Raw genomic sequence first — 19,798 nt, 5'->3', positions numbered from 1 at the left:
ATGTATTTTGACATTATTCCATGCCGTCCATGTAGATCTCTAGTAGAAAATTAACGGAAGATGTGAAATGAGATAAAACTTGTTCATAAATCTAGACTTTATGATGGCGAAACATCAGAAGTATGTAGAATGACGTACGATGACAGAAAAGATTGAAATTACAATTGAATAACGATCGGAAAAAAGAGACCATTAATTGCTTTGGCTGTCAAAAATTCACGTAAATCTTAAGTTTGGATCAAAATTTCTAAAGTCAATAATTCTTAATCCGCCTCTAATAATTCGAATAATGTAATTTTAATAAAAATCTCGACGTTGAATATTAAAGTTCTCTCATTAATTGAAAAAACAAATAGTTCCTGCAAGGAAATAGTCCACGATAAAGCGATATGAATAGTGACACTCGGTCAACGAATACATTTAAACACGAAAAATTGGGAAAAGGACCTAACACGCAAATTGATAGACGCAATAAGTCCCAAGTAGTATTCCTGTAAAATCAAAAATATAGTAACATAACACATTAAAATATATACGTACAGGTAACCGATGCTCATCAAATATTTGACAATTTGAATCAATCCAGTCAACAAAAGCAGAAACTAGATTCTAACTTAATATCGACATCGTCTTCATCTACAAAACATACTAATTCTGTGACAGGTGAAATCTTGTATTGTTGATTGCAAATAATTTTTATTTCTAATTACAAGTTGTCACATATGTACAGTAAATAATAATATATTATAGTTGTGTTATAGTCTTTTTTCATTTATATTGATGTAATAATTCGTCACTTTGTTCTATGATTTTTTCTAATTATCAACTGCAAACATTTTTAATTTTCAGGTAAACACCAAGTCCGTAAATTAGTAGACAGCAAGCAAGTTCCGTTTCATCAATTTGACAAGAAGACTTTTTTTCTGGATACTTATGCCCGTATCGTTGCCAGCAACAACAGACGTTGCCCTAAGCGATTGCGTGAACTTGCTAAACCGAAGAGACAGGCTCGTAGCGATCAAAATGATTATGCTACGCATTTCAATCTAAATTACAATCATGTAACTAAAACTTATCGTACGGAAGACAAACGCAACTTGAAAGAGTTAAAGAAGAAATAATCACAATAGATTGATTTAAACAATTTGTCAGCATGTGATTACTTTAGTTTCAACTCAATAGAATTTAAAAAAATATCCTGGAAAAATATCTATATATTATATAAAGAACGTTTAAAAAATTAAAAAAAACTTTCAGACAATTATTTTTAAGCATCTATATTTTTTTAGGAAATAAAATAAAAAATGTTTCTACTCTTGTATAAAAGAAAATTATGAGAAAGGAAGCTAATGCAATAAAGTAATTGGATTTCATATAACTCTTTCCTGTAGTAAGACTGGATTGTTGATATGTAATATCTTTCCTGCTCTAATCTTTTCTTCTCGTTATATATGTGTATTCCTCGCGTGTTGAGGAAAATATAACAACCTACACATCAATTAATATTCAACACAATCAGTTCGCAATTATCATTTACAATATCATTTGAAAAATGTATGCCAAGAGGAAAAAATGACGATGTTGCGAACTGTGACCATTGGAGATAAACGTAGAGATGATTTTTGCAAGTCGTTGATTTATCTGCACCTTTCGTCATGGATAATCGTATTAATTCCCGCTTCGTTTTAGTTCAAAATCCTGTGCGCGTGCATATTTGAATTACAAAACCGTGCATGACCTCACGTACGCCTTGCTGTTTGTGGGAAATATTCTCGTATGATAGAGCCTAGTTTCCCAGAAAGACAATTGCGATTAAACGCGCGCGTCTTCCTCCTCACGGTTGGATATATAAAAAGGCCTCGTAATGCCCTTGAAATGTTTTTAGTGCTCGCTGGTGCGGTACTTAACGTGTTTAACCGGTTTCACGTGCGTAAGTTTCCTACTTGCATTAAACTCGGACAGTCCAAACTGTCTTCCTCTGCAAAAACATCATGAAGCGCTTGTTCGTTATTCTCTTGAGTGTCACTATCGCGTTCGCCGATGATAATCTCACCGACGAAGAACATGAAGTCACCGCTCCGATTGGAAGAATTCGCGGTTCCATCATCATCTCCAGACTTGGCAAGAAAATCTATTCCTTCCGCGGCGTGAGATACGCCCAATCGCCGACCGGACAACAACGTTTTCAAGTAAAAGGATCAGATATTGCCAGGATTGCGAAGTAACATTATCAATTACAACTTTGTTTTGTGTTATACGCATTATTTTTTTTTTTTTTACAATGTGTGACTGTTTTCAGCAATGGTCATTATTAGTTCCTTCTACGATAGCGGAAATGAAAACTGAAATGGAATACTACACCCAGTTCCACCAATGTAAAGATTAACTTTAATACATCTTTATCTTTTTTAATTCTTTAGCAAAATGCTCTCAAAACGTTCTGCAAAGAGTGTATGATTCCAATATACTTTTCGCACACTTTTCAGAAATCCAATTTGATACTGGCTAACTTAATGATAATGACAGATTAATTACTCAATCTCTATTATAGTACTTGAAATTTTATTTCAAATAAAATTTCAAGTACTAAGATTGAGGAGCACTGGACAACAACATTTTTAATACTTAAAATAAGCAATTGTAATATCACTATTATCCAATGATTCTAGTATTCTGTAATTTTTATTGAAACTTCGCTCTATAAGCGCAGAATCTACATATATATTATAAGTATACAAAGCATTCTGATATACGCTTCGTGCACATTTCTATGGCATTATCAGCACAATATAAATACTTCTTAATCCTTATTTTATGTCTAATAAACAAAAAAATAAAATAACACATATATAGCGTTCCTCGAATGTTGTAGCATAAGAAAAATTTAAATATTTTTTACACTTTTTAACTAACATTTTTTTAATGTATGTTAATATCTTCTCGTTACTTTTCTTTCAAATTAATAAGAACTTTAGTCTTTTAGTTACTTTTATCACAAATACTGCATTATAAAGTGCATGCTATCAGTACTATATTTGCCTTATTTTATTTCTGTTTCATGTCTAATAATAAAAATAAAATTACGTAATAGTACTGATAGCGTGTGCTTTCTCTCCGAACGTAGTCTATATAATTTAAAGAACTAAAATGAAATTATTGTGTGTGACAAACATAAATTACATAAAGAAAATTGAAAACTTCTCAAAATGTTAAAGAAGTACATATAAATGATAAAATTTTACGTTTCTTAGAAGTTCCGTTGACTTTCCATTGACCTTTTGCGATTTCGAATGTTACCATACCACGCTCTCTGATGAATGCACCGTATAGTGTATCAAGTATTATGGAGTATTCTTATTACGATTTCCATACTTTTTTATAATTCGATTCGATATGTTTCAAATTTTGCCTCTTACAAATTTCATTTATACATTTAGATATTATATTTTTTTCTTGCATTATAGATTTACTCCTCAATTAATACACTTTAATTGATATTTGTTTTATGTTTTATTTTTGCTAGCAATTAAAAACAATTGCTAACAATAATTAAAACTTACAATCCAATAATTTATTGGCAAGAATAAAGTCAAAGCTTATCAGACTAGACTGATTTTTTTTGTTTCATCTAGGTCGCAATTCCAGCGACAGATTGGAATGATGTTTTCGATGCGACTAAAGAAGGACCCGCCTGTCCAGCATTATACGAACGGAATATAATGGAGGATTGTCTCCGTGTGAACGTCTACACAACGAAAGTGAGTCTCATGATGTAACATATATATTCACGTTGAAAAAGGTATGAAGTCACTAATTGAACAATTATATCTTGATTGCAGTTACCGTCGGAGAACGATCCTGTAAAAAGACCCGTACTAGTATTCTTCCATCCCGGTGGTTTTTACTTATTCTCGGGCCAAAGTTCTAATTTTGGACCTCAGTACTTGCTGGACAAAGACATCGTTCTTGTCACCGTCAATTACCGTCTTGCGTCACTAGGTAAAATCTTGTGTTTTACCTTTCCAATAATTCGGACTGCAAGCGATAAAATTCCGAGCGAAATTTAAAATTGCAAGAAAAATAACGATTTGTAAAACGATTAGTCGAGATTACATAGCTATAGTAATAATTCCAAGAAAATTAACAAAAAATTGCTTTCTTTAACAACTGTTTGTGTTTATCCACATTAGGCTTTCTAAGCACTGGCGATTCGAAGGCACCGGGTAATGTGGGCCTGAAGGATCAAGTTGTGGCGCTTCGATGGGTCCAGAGGAACATAGCCGCCTTCGGCGGCGACCCCGATAACGTTACTATATCCGGTTACAGCGTCGGTGGAATAAGCGTATTGTTGCACATGGTTTCACCAATGTCCAAAGGATTGTTCCATCGGGCGATCATGATGAGCGGCTCGATGATGATAGAACCGTATCCGACTGAGCAACTGAACCTGGCGAAGAAGCAAGCTGAATTGTTAGACTGTCCAATCGATACCACTGGCTCTATGCTGATCTGCTTAAATTCCAAACCAGTAGAGAATTTTACGGACACCATACACAATTTCTTTGTAAGAAAGATTACGTATAAGACAAGATTAATAAATAATTGAAATTAGATGATTTTGTTATGTAACTTTGTGACGTGTTTTTGTCAGTAAGAAAAATCTAGTAAATAAAATTAAATATATCCGGTAAATACTAATTAACATAAAATAATATCAATGTTATTATTTTGCACTCAACAAAATGATTATTATTATTAACAAAATGATTCTTATTAAATGTAAAATTATAACATTTATGTTACTATTATATTGATGTTTACTGGATAATTGTTTTGTCAAACAATAGAAATTTAGAAAAACAATATTACCTATGTATATATAATATCGTAGAAAAGTGAAAAAATAAGAAACGTATATAAAGATTCGATTTATTTTCAAATGTTTAGATAAAAAAAATATTTTTTAACATACTACGACATTTTAGGAGTGGTATGGTCATCCAATCATGATATGGACACCCGTAGTGGAACCTGAGGTTCACGGCGTAGAAAGATTTCTACCCGAACAGCCCCTTGATCTAATTAAAAAAGGGAAATTTCATAAGGTTCCGTTGATTGCAGGAGTTACTAAAAATGAATTTGACGGTGTAGTTGCTTGTAAGAATCTTTTAAATTATTTGTACCTTTTTGTAATTTTTATTCAATTTTTAAGTTAATTGCAAATAGCTAAAATTACAGAAATTAATACTTATATAATATATTCCGCTGATCTTTTCAGTTGTTAACAAACAACATCAACTCGGGAATGATTCGATGGTAAATGATTTGAACAATGACTGGTACAGACTCGCACCAATTAATTTTATGTACGAGCGGGATACACCTCGGTTCAGAAACATAAGTACCGAACTGCGCCAATTTTACTTTGGTGACCAACCGATCGGTCCAGACACTTACGATGGTCTCGCACATGTACATAAATTGTTATTATAATAAATATAATGAAATAATAATACATTTGGAACAAATAATATTAATCAATTAATGTATCATAAATAAAAATAGGTAACTCTGTATATAATTGTATTTTATATTTTAGATCAATAGTGACAGCATAGTTATATTTCCATTGCATCGTGCTGTAAAAGTGATCGCAGAAAACACCGACCAACCCGTCTACTTATATATGTCTTCTTACGTAGGACGCTACAGTTTTGTTATGTGGAACGAAACCAAACCATACGGTATTATTTTTGTTTATATTTCACTTTATGATTCAAATTGTCCAAACTGTTTAATATCACTTCACGATTTGATTTTTATTTAACTTCTGCATAAATTATATATGCTTAAATTTGTTATTTATTTTATCATTCTAGGCGTGGCGCATCATGACGATTTGCAATATCTATTCTTTATGAAAGTCAAATTCCCATTCTTCCAAAACGATGATCCAGAAATTCCTATAGTGGAACTTATGACAAGCATGTGGTCGAACTTTGTTCAAACCGGACAGCCGGTGTCTTCAGTTTTAGCAGAGAATATTACGTGGGATCCATACCTACTAGCAAGAGACAACTATCTAGATATCACTGAGGAACCGAGAATGAAGACAGGGCTTTATCCCGATAGAATGCAAAAATGGGACAGTTTGTTTCCTTTAAATCTGAAATAGAAATTAGTTCAATATTTAAAATCGACTTCATAATCTGTAATAGATATATGCTGACCTTCTTAAATCATTAAGTAAAAGAAACATGCATTGATTCTATTACTCGACAAATGCAAATACATTTCTGTTATATAGTTTTACATAAAAAAAGTTTTTTTTCTAATAAAAACGTGTTTTCATAAAATTACAATATTTGCAAAATTATTTTAGTACCTACTGATTAATAAATTTTCGATACTTTAATAAGGTAATATAATTAATAATACTGACAAATTATTATTAAAGTTTTATTATAAAAGATTGTCATATGTATAATGTATATAACAAATGACAAAAATTATATATATATAAATTTACCAAAAAGCACGCACTCAAATCTTCGGGTCTGTCGATTGCAACTTCACCAGAGGCTCGCTTAATTCCCACAATTTTTTGCCTTTAGCAGGATCCTTCACAGCGTTCGATAATCCATATTCCTAAAAATATTTAGAGTAGATTTTTAATTAAAAATACTTTCCTTTTCTAAAAAGAATTTTAGAAAAAGAAAGTATTTTTAATTAAAAAAGCTAAAGAGCTACAATCTTTGAAAGCTCTTTTGAGAAAAAGATTATTTAAGCTTCAAAAGATTAAAAATAATTCTTACGGCGCAATCCATAAAGTATTTTCCCGAAACTCCTTTAAGTTCATCGGAAACTGCGAGATGAATAGTCGTTTGTGCGCCTTGCTCAGGTGTTTTGAAGAAAGCCTTAACTATAAGATTCAAACCCCAAGATAACGGAGCGGGTACACTTCGCCAGATTCCACTGTCTATCATCCCGGGATGCAAACAGTTTGCCGTTACTCCCGAGCCCTCCAAACGTCGTGCTAATTCCAAAGTGAAGACTATATCCGCATACTTCGACACGTAATATAAATATGCCGGTAATGTCGATGTTGGATTGATATTGTCAAGATTTAAATATGCTATTCGATAGAGCTCTGACGCAACCACTACGATACGACTTGGTTTTGAACGTTTCAATAAATCTGCAAATAACGAAGTTTCTTCATATAGCAAAATAATAATTCATAACTATAAAGAAGTTTTATCTACTTCAAAACGTTTACTGTAAACGTTTATTTGGTGCTCATGGAGCAAGATTTCTACACATCACTCAGCCGTGTAACTGAAGTGGATAGATGATTTTACTTTGATGAGTTCCAAGACGTAATTAATTAAGTATAATTGCTGAGGATGACTTAAAGAATAAAGTCGAAACGTACGTGGTATAGAAGATAAAAATCGTAATTTATTTGCAACTTAACATTCGGCGGTGGACTCCTATGGCCTTGAGAATATTGTTGATATTATTTAATTATATCACATCATCTTATACCAGCTGTGCATGGTAACGTATACATATATTTGAAAAAATAGTCACAATTTTTTAAAATTAAAAATAGTTTAAAGATCAAGTGGTTAAGTTAAAAAATAAAAGGAATAAAAATAGAGCATATACCACACGCCGGATAAAAATAGCAGTTACAATTATTAAAATTATTTAATTAAAGCTTTTATCACGTTTCTTCATTAACTTAATGATTACATTCTTAATAATTAAACACAAAATGTATTAATGGAGTAAACATATTTTATCTTTATTTCACTCGAAATGAATGCATCAGCGTAACAAATAAGTTAGTAAACGCTTTTTGCATTCTAATTGCTTACCGATTAGAAGATGCGTCAGTAAAAATGGTCCAAAGTAATTGGTAGCCATGGTCTGTTCTAATCCGTCTTCCGTGACTTTTTTCCTGAAAGTTTCCGCAGTTCCGGCATTATGAATCAACACATCTAATCTGCTTTCTTCTTGATTTATCTGCTGGGCAAACTTTCTGATCGATTGCAACGATGACACATCCAATTTGCGAACTACAATATTGCTATTGTTTGATTCTTTCACAATCTCGTCTGCATATAAAACATATATATGTATACGCATACATCTCAAATACGTCATTTATTACAGAACATACTAAAAAATGTATTCATGCGAAAAAGATAAGGAGCACATTGTTTTATATTAAACATTTTCAATGTTTAAAAAAAAAATAAAAAGCGATTGAAATTAAATAGTTTTTCTCAAGAATATATGAAAATATAAAAGGAAATCTTATATTCTGTGCTATTACTTCAACTTTACGTTAATAATAAATATATCATATTTGTATGTGTATTTATATATCTCAATTTTTATTTATTATTTGACTTATAAAATTATTATTTCACATAATAATATTGTATAATAATTCAATGTATTAACGAACGAAAAAACACGGGGGACTATACGAATTACCTAAATATACTTTACTTTTGTTAGTAAGGTATATAGCGATAAAATCGAATCTTGCTCAGTAAATCTTGCCACGATTTGATTTGCAATTATAAGTAACATCATTACCCCTAATTATAAGCTAGCATATGCGCTGTTTATTCATAGGCAATTTAGTCGTAACAATAGTGTAATTAAATCAATTATAAGTTTAATAAATTGTACGTAGATAACAATCTTATAGTGTATTTTACGCCTACATAAATCTGTATAACTTTTTAATAGAATAATCGAATGAAATTTTTCACTACAATGTAAATTTTTAAGGAAGATGAGGCAAAAATAAGAATTGCCCTATTTTTATTGTGTTTTCATTCATAACAATATATTACAATTATTTTTTAATTACAAAACCTTTCAATTGATTAGCAGTATCCGTGTTTCTGCATGCCATAATGATCCTCGCGCCTCTCTTGGCAAGATCTCTCGCTGTCTCCTTACCAATACCGGAGGTACATCCGGTGATTATTACCGTTTTACCATCCATTCGGCTTTTGCTCTTGCAAATGCCCAAAGTGCAGAAAACGTACAAACGAAGACCAACCAGGAGCAATATCGTACCGCTCGATACAATTGCCGCGGTCCAATAAAGCAGCGTCGTGCAAGAAATACTAGTCAATATCATGGTATCTAAATAAAATAGGAAATAGAAAAATATTACATTAAAATTAAACATTAATTACACATATAACATTACTTGTAAATATATTATTAAAAAGTTTTACATTGCATTTCACTAAAAAGAAGAAAAAGAAAAAAAAAGAGAAATGTAGAGATATTCTTAAAAATAATAAAATGAATAAAGAACCCCAATTGAAATAAATTAAAAAACTTATTTTAATGATATTAAAAAGTTAAAAATTAATGTTTATGTAGTGAATCTTATTATTACCGGTTTACAGAAAGAGAAAGTCTCGAGGTGCGTCTCCTTGAATGCAAATTTGTTATCGTAAGGAAACACATTTTAGCACTTACATTTTTCCAGCTTGACTAGGACAGGTCGAAAGTATATCCGGATTTTACGCGACAGCAAAGCGTACAAGAAGGTCGTTGACCATTATATACCGTTTTGCAGACATGCATTGAATTTATTCTTTAGTGTAACTTATTTAGTGCGCTTTATTAAAAACGGAATATAAATCGATTAAAGTTTTATTTAAGATATACGATTTAAAAAATGACTTTTTGTATTATAATATAATGAATATAATCTTATTAAGAACAATCAATTATAATTAATTCTATTAAATCAGTACAAAAGTTCGTGCTCGATTTATTATTAATTTTGAATAATAAATCGGGCACTAACTTTTACATTGATCTAATATAATATAAGTAGATAAAATAAAATAAAATCAATTAGTATATAAAATTATTTCAACTAAAATCATGTAATTCAAAATAATACGTACAATAAGCATTACGTATATTTTTATAATATTATAGTAACGAGAAATAATAATGACAGTTGAAGTAGAGAAAAACCATATTATTTAACAAGTGATTGCTAATACCACTTATTTGTTTGATCAATTATTACATATACGCGCAGTAATAAAGTTTACAAAAACTGGTTTAACTTGGCGCATTGAACTTAAGTGTATCATTAGCGAGTTAAATTGATATCTTTCTTGAATAATGAAGTCATATACATCTGCTTATATTTCTAGAATCTGTAATTTCGCAATAAAATTTCTCAGCTAATAAATCAAACTTGATTTTGTTAAATTTGGCATTGAAAAAGGTCCACTTAAATCCACTTGTCTTTTCTCTTTTTTTTTTCAACGTTTCCTATATACTTTCTTTTTCAATTAATCCAATTTGACTGTAGTATTAAACTTGTTTAAGACTTGTAATTTTTAATTAAGCTACTTCCACGATGTTTCCCTCTTTTTCTCTTAAAAAAAAAATGAGGAAGAAAAAGAAAATGAACCATGCAAGAAATTTAATTTAAAAAAATAGGCTTGTATACAGTTTTTTTTTTCAAATCTATTGCAAATTATATTAAAATAATAAAATCCATATAGATCAATCTCAGATAAAAGAATAAGTATGAAAAATGTTTTCTAAGCATAATTATCATTTGTATTACAATTTTTTGGCTTTAACAGTTGCCGGTACTTGACGTTAAAGAGAGTTCTTATTTTTTTAAATTTACGATAAAAGATACCTAAAGTATTACAATATATACTTTTTAATATTCCTATTGCTGTGGTATCTCCAAAATAAGAAAAATAATATTTGTTTATTTTGTAGAATAAGTTATTAATAAATAATATAATAGCTGTAAAGATACTGTATAAGAAAAAATTGAATATATGTATATATATATATTTACATAATCGTACTCACATCCTCTATAGCAGAATTCTCATTAAGGCTCTCCGGTATTTCGTGTGCCGTTACGATCCAAGAGCCGGTATACTACTGACATTTACAATCTACAGGCCTCCTTTCAAGTATAGGTGAACGGACAATATCAATATCCCCACCTTTTGTGGTGAGAAACGATGATGAGAAAATGGCCTTGCTGCATAACTTTCTTGATACAACTTTAGGCAATTTTACACATTCTTCTTTCCATGAATGAACTTGAGATTATTTCAAACTATATTATAATTTGTAATTAAAAAAAAGACTAAAAACTTTGAGTATAAGAATCAAATAAGAATTAATTTTTTTAATCAACATTAAAAGTTATTTTCTCAGATATATATGTTCTTTGGATAAATTTGACGTCATATTACTGTTCTAAAATTCAATTTTTGCATTTATCCAAAAAATTTCTATATATAATGATAGCTGTAAATAATCAAAATGTGGTATAATGACATATAATAACTTAATAGCAGTGGCTAGTGAGTAAATATACGTTTATTCGCAGTTATTCGCACTGTATTAAATTAATACACATATTGAAAGCTACTTTATATAAAATATCTAAATAATTTAATGATACAGTGATATAATATAATCAACAACATTCTGTACCCTTATTTGAGTTAGTTATCTGTCCCGTAGTAGGAAAAAAAGAATCAAAAAGTTAAATTTTTGTCATACTTATATATTTCTTAAAAAATAAATTTTTAATAAACGATTTATTAGGACAGTATAATGTGAACACACAATAAGTAAGAAACAATGTCTATATTGATCGAAGCTGAATCTCGAATGCTTTAAATAATTTGATGTAAATTTATTATGTATACTATGTTTGTAGTCTCTCGAATTACACACCAAATTGATTTTCCGGGCTTAGAAATGCAACTGAACTACCATAATAATATATACAAATTAAATAGCTTAGCAATTAACAATTTAATACTCAAATAATTGACATTATTTTAAGAAAATCTAAATATATAGCTTTAAAATAAGTATAAAAAGGTTTATATAAAAATATTTGAATAAAAAATATTTGAGTGATTAATATTTAGTTAGTATTTAATTTATTAACAATATTCAATACTGAAATTAATTTAACTTAATTTATTAATTTTTTCTGAACTTCTTACATTGTACGTTTAGGTCTTCTTTTATAGCTGTGCAATTTGTTTATTTTTCTAGCACGTTTATACTTCGCAGACATTTTCTCTTTATATCTAGACATACGTTTTTTGTCCCGCTTTTGCCAGATTTCTACTGATGTCGCGCTTATTGTCATTTCAGAATTATTGTAAAATTTTGTTTATTCTTCTGTATCCTTCAAGATACTTTTCCAAAAATACATCTTGTTAAAGCTATAGTTGCGCAGAAGCAGTATTTATGAATATAGAGAATATAAAGAATTCAGGATAGCAAATACTTTTAATAGTTCTGAAGTAACAATAAATGCAACATCAGTGGAAATCGGGAAAAAGCGGGACAGAAAACGGATGTTTAGATATGAACAGAGTGTCAGTGAAATGCAAATGTGCTAGAAAGATAATATAAACTGCAGTTACATAGAGAATAAGCTTTATGTCAAGAAGTTTTCTCATCTCTCTCTCTTTCTTTCTCTCTTTTTCTTTCTAAATATAGTATACATAAAAATAAATATTTAAGTATTTCTAAATGTAAATATATACCTTCAATATGTGACTCTCAACACATTACCTCTTCAACATTATCCTTCCCCTAATTAAACTGAAAATTTCAATTAAATTGGAAATTAAAAGGAATAAATTACTAATTATTAATCGAAAAATGATTTATTTATCTAAAGTATAGATATCTAAAATAGTTGTTTGGTTAGCCGACAAATTAAATTATGCAATAGAATAAAATTTGATTCTTGATTTTTTTCTTAAAACGTGGCTTAATTTGAATATGAAGACTTTAACAACATGATAGACGAGTGTATCTTACTATTGACATGCAATATAAATGATAATAAATAATAATAATAAATCTCATTAATTTTTTATTTTTGATTTCACAGTTAAATTTGCAATTTCGCACTACTACCAGATTTCTAATTCGCTTTAGTTTCATGAAAATTGTGCGATCGCGAGCGTAATTTAGCGCGCGCGCCGTCGATTGATTGCGACTTCGCTGATTGATCCATTTCGACGGCGTTTTGCAGGATTTGTGCCGCCAGACTGGAGATGCGCAGATCCTTGAGCTTCATTGAACTCTCCAGATACGCGATCTTGTGGTTCAAAGTACTTATCACTTCCTCTTTTTCACGCAGCTCCTGCTTTAACTCCGAGTAAATCGTACGTTGCACATTTTCGTCGTTTGCTTCTTCAATCCGTCCCGTCGTGACGTCCGCGAGCGCATCTTTAAATGCGTTTGAAAATTTATTCATATTTGATTAATCACAAATTGTCTCACTTATATGTATATCAAATATCTCACGCTTGCGGAAACGAGGAAGTGTGCAATAGTTAAAAATATTCCATATACGGAAGAAGCAGAGAATCCAATTGAAGACGATGAGAATCCCTCGTTTGAGACACGTAAATTTCGATGATTTAATTTTACAAGTTTCGTTATCAGTACTTTGACTTTCTACTGGCAGTTTGAGATAATCGTCTAACGAGCTGTCTCCAATTTTTTCTCCTGATATGGAAAGTATAATAAAATTAAGATCGAACCCTTACAGTATAGAAGCTAAAATTGTAACAATATTATGCTGCAACATTTCAATGTTAAGAATGATATGTGTTATATGCGAGACAAGACAATGTATATTATTAATCAAATAAATATGGGTAAGCAAATGTGATTATATTTAATGTCTGCGCTTCATTGCCTTCTACATTGCTTTCTACATCTTTGACTTTCGGTTTATGTATCTCAACGTCGTCCCTCAGAACTTTCACTCTCAGCTTCGTTAAGAGCTTCTCGATCGCACCTTGCGACCCGTTTGCCAGTTGATGAATAGTGTCGCTGCTCAATTTCATATCAAGTTTCACAAGCACCTTTCGATTTAGCATCTTCCAGTTCTCCTTTTTTGTGTTTATGCTATTCGCCGGAACGTAATTGTGAAGTTCCACGTGTCGGGGATAGTATAATTTTAGGACCTCCGCCGTAAGAACTACCATGATGGATATAATGATTTAATTATGTTTTTAATGATGTAGATTAAATTAAATCTATTCGGTTTAGCCTATTTTTTATCTATTTCTTATTCTTAGAATAAGAAAAAGTTAAAAAGTAAGTTAAATCAAGATTAAAGCTAAATGCATATTAGTAAAAATAAAAATGAGCGTGACACTTTAATCATTATATAGTTAGAAATTTTGCTTTAAGCAATTTTGCTTAAATTAATTGCAGACCAAATTAATCAAGCTTTAAAATCGGCTTAAAATCGGTGAGTTTACCGGCGTCCGAGAAGTCCCTCGTTAAGTTTCTCGCGGGTCTCGAAAACGGGATGCCATCGATCCATTCGATGAGCTCCTTATTGTCGATCTGCGCTGTGTCACCAATCATTTTTCTTTTTACTTATTAATCAACCCGAGTCAATTCATATTTGAATCAATTTATTTGTCACGTTTCGGCGTATCAAGCGGACAATCGACGAGGAAACTTTGATCATGCTGTCATCTGATTTCCCTAGTGAGGCAGAGCAGAATCGCTCGTCGAAATAATGCGATATATCGATCACTCATATGCGCAATGTTCCTTTATTTTAAATTAATTACGAAGATAGTTGATAAAATATAGTATCAAGAAATATCTTGAAAATGTCAAATTTCAAGACAAATACCATTTTATTACGCTTTTATTAACACGAGATCTATTTCTTGTAGCGTCATGCTAAATTTTGTGCACTCAATACAAGATGGGTCATAAATAAATGTTGAAAAAGAAGAGGAAAATTAGAAGAAATATAGTAGATATGTATTTTGAGACGAGATAAATGCCTACAAAGAAGAACAAGGACATAAAGAGAAATATAGAATAAAATGAAGAAAGCACATGCATGGTATACCTATACATGTTTACAATAAAAGCATAAAATCAGTAATTATTTATACATATACACGTACATGTCAGCAATTAAAAATAATGTATGTTTTATTCTATTTTTCCATGCAACAATCATATATTGTTAAATAAGAATATTTACTTGTTTTTTAAAATTGCTTAATCAAAAATTGTGATATTACTACGGTAGTTGATTAGATTTGCGTTTTAAGTCCGACGGATGTTCGGCGCGCTCTGGGGGGAACTACTTACGTAGTATATAAAATTCACTCTTATATATGATCGCACTAATATAACAGCGAATAGCTCTCATTAGCCGTTATATTCTTGTTATTTGAAACTTTCGAGAATCTTCTTTAATTGATTTGTTAAATTTACTTAATTTTATAATATTTATTTTAAATTATATACGTTATAAAAGCTGTATTGAACATATTTCTTATTTTATGTCTCTTTTTTTATTTTATTTTAATATAAAGTATCAAATTCAATTAATAAATTATTAACATTAAAATACACTCACAATTACAATAAATTTTGTATCAATTAATATTTTTACTATAGTATACTAATATTTGTATTTTCTTTACTTTTTCTGAAATCTTAAAAAATATGTACACGCTTATTACGAGTAAATCTGTATGATTATTGAATTATTTTGCACTATAATTGCAGTTATAAAAAATTTGTTTACAAGTTAGTTTAGTATATAAAAATTAAAGTTTATTGTATTTTATAAATTTTTAATTAATAAAACAGAGCGTGTAATACGCGCGAGTATTTTCAAATCCATGTATGTTATTTTATCTAGAGATATCTTAGGAACATTTTGAATGCAATTCTCGTCCCGTTGACGAACTTTTTCTGCCAAGCTGTACCTGTGTACACCGTTATGACCGCTTGATATTGCTGTATTGCTAAGTAATTGTCATGGCTTCGGAACGATATAGTTTTTCGTTAACAACCTTCAGGTAAATATATATTTACAGTAACATAATAATTACCTACAAATCAGCGCGTTTCACACCAATATTCCATATCTGTGGTAAAAGACAGGTGTCACTGAAAACAGATTAATCAGTAACCTAACCTCTAAACTGGACCTACACTTGGCATATTCTCCATTTGTTATAAATAAAAATTTTTGCCTTAATTAACAGCGTCTTATTAATATCAGCTGTTTGTTGATAAATATATAATTATACGGTTTTAGTATATTTTATTTGAAAAACCAAGTATAAAACATATGACCGGATGACTCGTCAAAATCGTGGAATACATGTGTCAAATCTAAAAATACAAGCTCATCGATCATAATCGATCATATAGAAATTATATAAATAACACACATAATAACAAAAATAACATATTATTTATTATAATAATTTATGTACTATGTAATTCATATATCAATTAATCACATTGTGTTTTACAGTCCGTCAGGCAAGTTAGTTCAAATAGAATATGCCTTGGCTGCAGTAGCCGCTGGTGCGCCGAGCGTGGGCATTAAGGCGTTAAATGGTGTTGTTCTCGCTACGGAAAACAAACATAAATCCATTCTCTATGATGAACATAGCGTCAGCAAAGTCGAAATGATTACGAAGCATATCGGTATGGTTTACAGCGGCATGGGTCCAGATTACAGATTATTAGTAAAGCAAGCACGGAAAATGGCACAACAATATCTCCTAGTATATCGAGAACCTATTCCGACTGCACAACTCGTACAGCGCGTTGCGATGGTCATGCAAGAGTATACGCAATCTGGGTGAGTTATAGCAAATTTGGCCACTTACTATATCAGATTAGTGTGTAGTAAAAGCTGCTATTCATTATAATTGGTAAATGTGAAGGTGTATAAATATTTTAAATGATAATGATGTTATTTAATACATATATTATTTTATTGTTGAAATTTATTATATTATACCACTGCATTTAGATATTTTACATAAAGCAGCCTTAAATATGTACTGATCTAGTACAGTTCAAACAATCCAATTTTACATTCCAAGAACTATTAGTCTTCAACTGTGATTTGTACTTACGTTTAAATTTTTATATAAAGTTACATATTTTTAAATGTTAAATAATTATATGATTGAGTATAGATATGTAAGATGTCTTCTAATAGATAATTGGATAAGTGATAATACTAAATTCTTGCCATTGTTAATTTATAGAGGTGTTAGACCTTTTGGAGTGTCTCTTCTGATCTGCGGTTGGGACAATGACAAGCCTTATCTATTCCAATGTGATCCATCCGGCACATATTTTGCATGGAAAGCAACTGCGATGGGTAAAAATTTCGTTAACGGCAAAACGTTTCTTGAAAAGAGGTACAGCGAGGATCTGGAATTGGACGATGCCGTTCATACTGCCATCTTGACATTAAAGGAAGGTTTTGAGGGACAGATGACTGCGGACAATATTGAAGTCGGCATTTGTGACGCGAACGGATTCAGAAAATTGGATCCATCCAATGTGAAGGATTATCTTGCGAATATTCCTTAAGCTTATGTGTGAATTTCTTTTTTTAATATATTCTCGAAGTAAAACTTCGTAATCGTTAATAAATTTGAATCAGATTCTTGCAATAAATGTCCTTTATCCAAAGTAAAACAATTAATTGTGCTTCTTTTATAACAATCAAAAAATCGTATTAAATCAATTATATAACAGTTTATTTAGTAAGATATATATCTTATAACTATAAAACTCTCTATTGGTATCTTATTATAACTATATAGATGTGTGTGTGTGTGTATATATATATATATATATATATATATATATGTGTGTGTGTTAAGAATTTTCTACATCTCTGTTAGAAGATACTTCTAAATTTGATTTATCAATAACTGTTCATTTTAGCGAAATTTAATAATACACACATTATGTGTATGTGTGTGTGTATGTGTGTGTGGTTTATGGTATCTTTCGCTACTGTTCCAATACCTAGATCTCCAAACTTTTCAGTATATTTAATTTTTATAAGATTGTTCTACAGCTCTTATATCTCAATTCTTCATAAAATATGCACGAGACTCGAGATCTGCAAACTACGAGTCGATTGCACTCGTACGAAACCTCGCGTCACATAAAATTTAATAAATATAATTATTGACATTCTCTATTCATCATCATTACCATAATAGTATAAAAGGCATTACAGTTCAAGTTGTACCATAACTCTTCAATTGTTCAAGTCTACAGTAGAGAATCATTCTTAGCACTTTATATCTATAAAATTTATAAAGTTGAATATTTTATCTGTATAAGAATTTAATTTTTACACATATTTTGTATTCTCATATCTTGTGTCACAGTTTGAATGTTTCGAAGATTGAAGATATCTTAACGCAAAGTAATAATAAACGAAATATATATCCGAAAATCGTACCTTGGATATTCCGTAAGGTGGATAACGATCTTAGAACATACATATGGAAGGACCATATTATATCTAACAAATGTAATAAAGGTATCTCCAACATCTATCTGTCCTTGTTTGAAAGTTTGTTTGCTGTGCGCGTGATAATACTGCGTAATTTGAATTTAAAAAATATAGAACCGTTATCAAAATGGTATTCGAAATTTGAAAACGATGGAAAAGAATGTTCCCAGCTATTAAATTGGTTTTGCGTTCTAGTTATAAAGATACATACAGTTTGCAAAAAGATCTCTGTACTACATCTTTAGGAAACCTAAACACATTACATAATAAATTACATAATAAGTTTTTAAATTATTTCAATGTTGATTATACATTTAAATAAGCTATACATTTAAAATACACAGCTATATTTTATATATTTATTATATAATTTATATATTTACATATTTAAATTATATATATTTATATAATTTAAATTAATTCAATACACACATAACTTTAATGCTTGGCTTAAAATTATCTATGACGTACGGCTATACTTACGCATAAAGAGATATTTTGTTTTGCTCCGTTAATATATTTTATATTTTGAAATATAATGCAACAACGTCTCATTTTTTAAAATAATTTTATATTTTTACGTTTTGTGAGCGTTGAATGTATGTATGTATATACATATGGATATTCATAATGACATAATCGACGCATGTGCATTACGGTGAAGCATTCAGACAAAGCAGATAAATGATAAGGTCATCAACATTCCACAAGTCACCTATGGGTTCTATGGCTCTTATGTTTCTACCTGTTTCCACCGAGCACGTCATGCGTCGCGTCATGAAAGAGAGAAAGAGAGAAGTTTATATAAATGCACAACCCTTCTCTTTCTCTCCTTCGACGACGCGACGCGTGACGCGCTCAGTGGAAACTCAGCCCATGGTTGTATACTTCCACCATGACTCAGCCCCTTCCAGTATGTATGTTCTAAATCTAAGATCGTATGTCTAAGGGCTGCGCAGAATAAAAGGAACATAGAACAGAGAATATAAGAATGTCAACCTATCAGAAATCATGTACTATGAAATACACACTGTTTATTCCACAGTATATGATTTCTGATAGGTCGAAATTCTTATTTTTTGTTCTCTGTTCCCTGTTCCTTTTATCCTGCTTAACTCCTAATGATATTCAACAATATACAAAAAAGCATTAGTATGAAAGTGGTGGTGACGCGCATGCGTTGGGAAATCTATATATATATATATATAGTGTAAGAATATAGTGTAAAGTTTAGTAAAGGTATAGAATCGAAGACTCTCAATTTTATCTTTAGTACTGTGACCTACGCAGTTATCGGAAGACTTTATTGGATAGCGGAGAGTAAAAGAGTTTGAATATCTATTTTGTCTATTGTCCGAATTAAATTTTTGCATTGAGTGTTAT

General features: G+C 30.4%; 6 protein-coding genes across 7 annotated transcripts in view; 4 read left to right on the top strand and 2 right to left on the bottom strand.

Moving 5' to 3' along the window:
- Positions 1 to 189: 189 nt before the first annotated feature.
- Positions 190 to 1,199, top strand: LOC108771837 (uncharacterized). Its single transcript, XM_018537214.1, has 3 exons — positions 190 to 482; positions 543 to 663; positions 850 to 1,199. Exons 1-3 carry the CDS (start codon positions 390 to 392, stop codon positions 1,119 to 1,121), a joined length of 486 nt encoding a protein of 161 aa, XP_018392716.1. The 5' UTR covers positions 190 to 389; the 3' UTR covers positions 1,122 to 1,199.
- Positions 1,200 to 1,921: 722 nt separating this feature from the next.
- On the top strand, positions 1,922 to 6,197 carry LOC108771814 (esterase FE4). 2 transcript variants are annotated; one of them, XM_018537180.1, is made up of 8 exons: positions 1,922 to 2,189; positions 3,633 to 3,758; positions 3,840 to 3,999; positions 4,191 to 4,564; positions 4,986 to 5,157; positions 5,279 to 5,472; positions 5,600 to 5,744; positions 5,880 to 6,197. In XM_018537180.1, the coding sequence occupies exons 1-8, from the start codon at positions 1,992 to 1,994 to the stop codon at positions 6,173 to 6,175; spliced, it is 1,665 nt and encodes a 554-aa protein (XP_018392682.1). In that variant the 5' UTR covers positions 1,922 to 1,991; the 3' UTR covers positions 6,176 to 6,197. The 2 variants fall into 2 exon arrangements, with proteins under 2 accessions (XP_018392682.1, XP_018392683.1); XM_018537181.1 differs by lacking the exon at positions 1,922 to 2,189 and adding an exon at positions 2,250 to 2,375.
- LOC108771815 (retinol dehydrogenase 14) lies at positions 6,135 to 9,086 on the bottom strand. Its single transcript, XM_018537182.1, has 5 exons — positions 8,899 to 9,086; positions 7,884 to 8,123; positions 6,816 to 7,198; positions 6,530 to 6,648; positions 6,135 to 6,166 (listed from the first exon to the last, which is right to left on the bottom strand). Exons 1-4 carry the CDS (start codon positions 9,029 to 9,031, stop codon positions 6,544 to 6,546), a joined length of 861 nt encoding a protein of 286 aa, XP_018392684.1. The 5' UTR covers positions 9,032 to 9,086; the 3' UTR covers positions 6,135 to 6,166; positions 6,530 to 6,543.
- A 3,759-nt stretch (positions 9,087 to 12,845) lies between these two features.
- Positions 12,846 to 14,578, bottom strand: LOC108771834 (sperm flagellar protein 1). Its single transcript, XM_018537212.1, has 4 exons — positions 14,352 to 14,578; positions 13,781 to 14,065; positions 13,384 to 13,587; positions 12,846 to 13,305 (listed from the first exon to the last, which is right to left on the bottom strand). The coding sequence occupies exons 1-4, from the start codon at positions 14,458 to 14,460 to the stop codon at positions 12,998 to 13,000; spliced, it is 906 nt and encodes a 301-aa protein (XP_018392714.1). The 5' UTR covers positions 14,461 to 14,578; the 3' UTR covers positions 12,846 to 12,997.
- A 126-nt stretch (positions 14,579 to 14,704) lies between these two features.
- Positions 14,705 to 17,505, top strand: Prosalpha2 (proteasome alpha2 subunit). Its single transcript, XM_018537209.1, has 4 exons — positions 14,705 to 14,956; positions 15,770 to 15,929; positions 16,394 to 16,726; positions 17,142 to 17,505. The coding sequence occupies exons 2-4, from the start codon at positions 15,889 to 15,891 to the stop codon at positions 17,470 to 17,472; spliced, it is 705 nt and encodes a 234-aa protein (XP_018392711.1). The 5' UTR covers positions 14,705 to 14,956; positions 15,770 to 15,888; the 3' UTR covers positions 17,473 to 17,505.
- Positions 17,506 to 19,624: 2,119 nt separating this feature from the next.
- LOC108771811 (vesicle-fusing ATPase 2) overlaps positions 19,625 to 19,798 on the top strand; it is a 10,095-nt gene continuing 9,921 nt past the window's right edge. Inside the window, exon 1 of the mRNA XM_018537178.1 lies at positions 19,625 to 19,654. The gene's annotated coding sequence lies outside the window, so the exon portion shown is untranslated. The remainder of the gene's footprint in view (positions 19,655 to 19,798) is intronic.

This window comes from Cyphomyrmex costatus, unplaced genomic scaffold (assembly GCF_001594065.2).
Source record: "Cyphomyrmex costatus isolate MS0001 unplaced genomic scaffold, Ccosl1.0 scaffold166, whole genome shotgun sequence".
In the NCBI taxonomy this organism is placed as follows: Eukaryota; Metazoa; Arthropoda; class Insecta; order Hymenoptera; family Formicidae; genus Cyphomyrmex; species Cyphomyrmex costatus.
Note: the sequence above shows the minus strand (reverse complement) of the source record. Positions and strands in the feature narration are given on the sequence as shown.